The sequence below is a fragment of the Eufriesea mexicana genome, unplaced genomic scaffold (genome assembly GCF_001483705.2).
Source record: "Eufriesea mexicana isolate 0111107269 unplaced genomic scaffold, ASM148370v2 scaffold2438, whole genome shotgun sequence".
Classification (NCBI taxonomy): Eukaryota; Metazoa; Arthropoda; class Insecta; order Hymenoptera; family Apidae; genus Eufriesea; species Eufriesea mexicana.
This window is the reverse complement of record NW_016910515.1, coordinates 501,031-502,952: the sequence shown is the minus strand read 5'-3', so window position 1 is coordinate 502,952 and position 1,922 is coordinate 501,031. Positions and strand designations below refer to the sequence as shown.

Here is a 1,922-nt window from a genome sequence, read left to right as displayed (position 1 = left end):
TCAAACCTTTCTTTTACGTAACTTTGCTTTCGCTTCCTTCAATAAAAGATCAAATGTGTTATCTTCGTTATCTTGTAACATATGCCCGCTATTAAGTGAACTGCTTGCCATGCCATCTGTAAAAAATAAGATCATGTTAGAATATTATCTTTAGTTTTGAGCTTCAAATCTTATGCATCGATCGATTAAATAACGAAAAGAAAAGAGAGGAAAAAAGAGGAAAAAGAGGGGAAAAAAAGGAAAAAAGAGGGGGAAAAAAGGAAAAAAGAAGAAAAAAGGAAAGAAATTGGAAAAGAAGAAAAAGAAGGAAAGGAACTTTTTACATTGAACAGGTGAGTTTTAATTCTAAAGACATCGATAAGATTTGTTTATTTTCCTAATTATAATAAAATGATACTATATCGAAATATCATTAAAATATATTTTGAATACCAAAATGTTTATGGTAATTAGAAGTATAAAGAGGCATTCTGACGATTTAAATGTTTATTTAAAAAATATTAATATATTATACATTATATTACATGTAATGTAACATATAATTTATTAATAAACCAAGAACGGCGAAATATAATAACCAAGTTATTAACTTGAAACAAATTTTTATGCTGCATTTAAAATAGAAATATGAACGTACATATAGGAAATGAAGGAAAATTTTCTGCGGTCATCATTTTCAGAGAAATTTTCACTTGCAATAATACACTGCGTACACGAATACTTACTTATTTTATGTATTTTACGTTAAATCGCTAAAGATAGCATAATGCGACCTAAATTTTTGTTTAAAACGAGAAATAACTTAATCGAATAAATACATAATAGTATATTAACTATTCGTTATGCAAATATAATTTTCAATTCGAACAATGGCAAATAACGAATAATACACAGTAAAGTATAACACAATGCAATAGGAAAAATATTAATGATTCTCAACCAAAATGTGTTTATTAAATATGAACCCGCCTTCCACTTTTTGTTCTCTTCCCTTTACTTGGAATCCAAATTGAAAAAATTTGATTTTAAGTCATCGGTGAAAAAAATTCGGAATCGAATTTAACTAGATGAACAGTTTTAAAAAATGTTTATTGATTTAAAAGCTATACTAAAAATTAATATTCTTCTTCTTACACATTATTCGAATATGATTATTAAATGTACTTAACAAATACTAAATAATTAAATGTACTCAACGAGTGTAAGACACAAGAAGACACCGGTTTATCAAACGAATTTATATTAGTTTGAATTCTCGGACTTGTGTATTCGATTATGCGCGACTGAAGTTATACGATATGTATTGTATATTATATGAACATGGTGTACGTAGAATCATGTATCGTTGTAAGCCGTTTTTCGTGATTTTCGTCACCGCTAACCTTGCCCACTGTGTTTGTAGTTACGCCGGAGAATGCGATAGGCTGCGAGTGAATCAGTGCAATTACTTAACGCGTAATTAATTGACGTATAATCAAATCCGCTGAACAATCACTCACCAACTGTGTCTGTTCTCGCGTATAGCTGATGCATAGCTATAGGTATGATTCAATCGCACGGTGCCAAAAGTTTTTATTAAATATCTCGGAAACTAAGGCCGACCGGCCATAATTAGTAGAGAAAAAGAAATTGTTCAAAATGTTACTTTCTGTGGCATATTTATACACCATCGAAATCGAAGCTCACCTAACTCATCGACAAATGTATTAAACAAAACAAAAAAAAATGCTTAATCTGCTCGTTAATCAAGATAATGATATTCATCTAAAAACTTGGTAAAACACAAGTCTTCTTTACACCATTTGTTAAGTACGTTTAATATTTTAATCGAAAAATGTAAAAAGAGATATTAAATATGGCAATTATATAGAAAGATACACGCGCGCGAGGAATAAAGCGGGGGAGGGGGGGGGGGGGGGGGG

General features: G+C 30.3%; 1 protein-coding gene across 1 annotated transcript in view; it reads right to left on the bottom strand.

Moving 5' to 3' along the window:
* The window catches only part of LOC108550020 (NK-tumor recognition protein), a 16,074-nt gene continuing 14,152 nt past the window's right edge, over positions 1-1,922 (bottom strand). The window contains exon 13 of the mRNA XM_017903611.1: positions 1-116. Within this exon, the coding sequence (XP_017759100.1) occupies positions 1-116 (116 nt within the window). The remainder of the gene's footprint in view (positions 117-1,922) is intronic.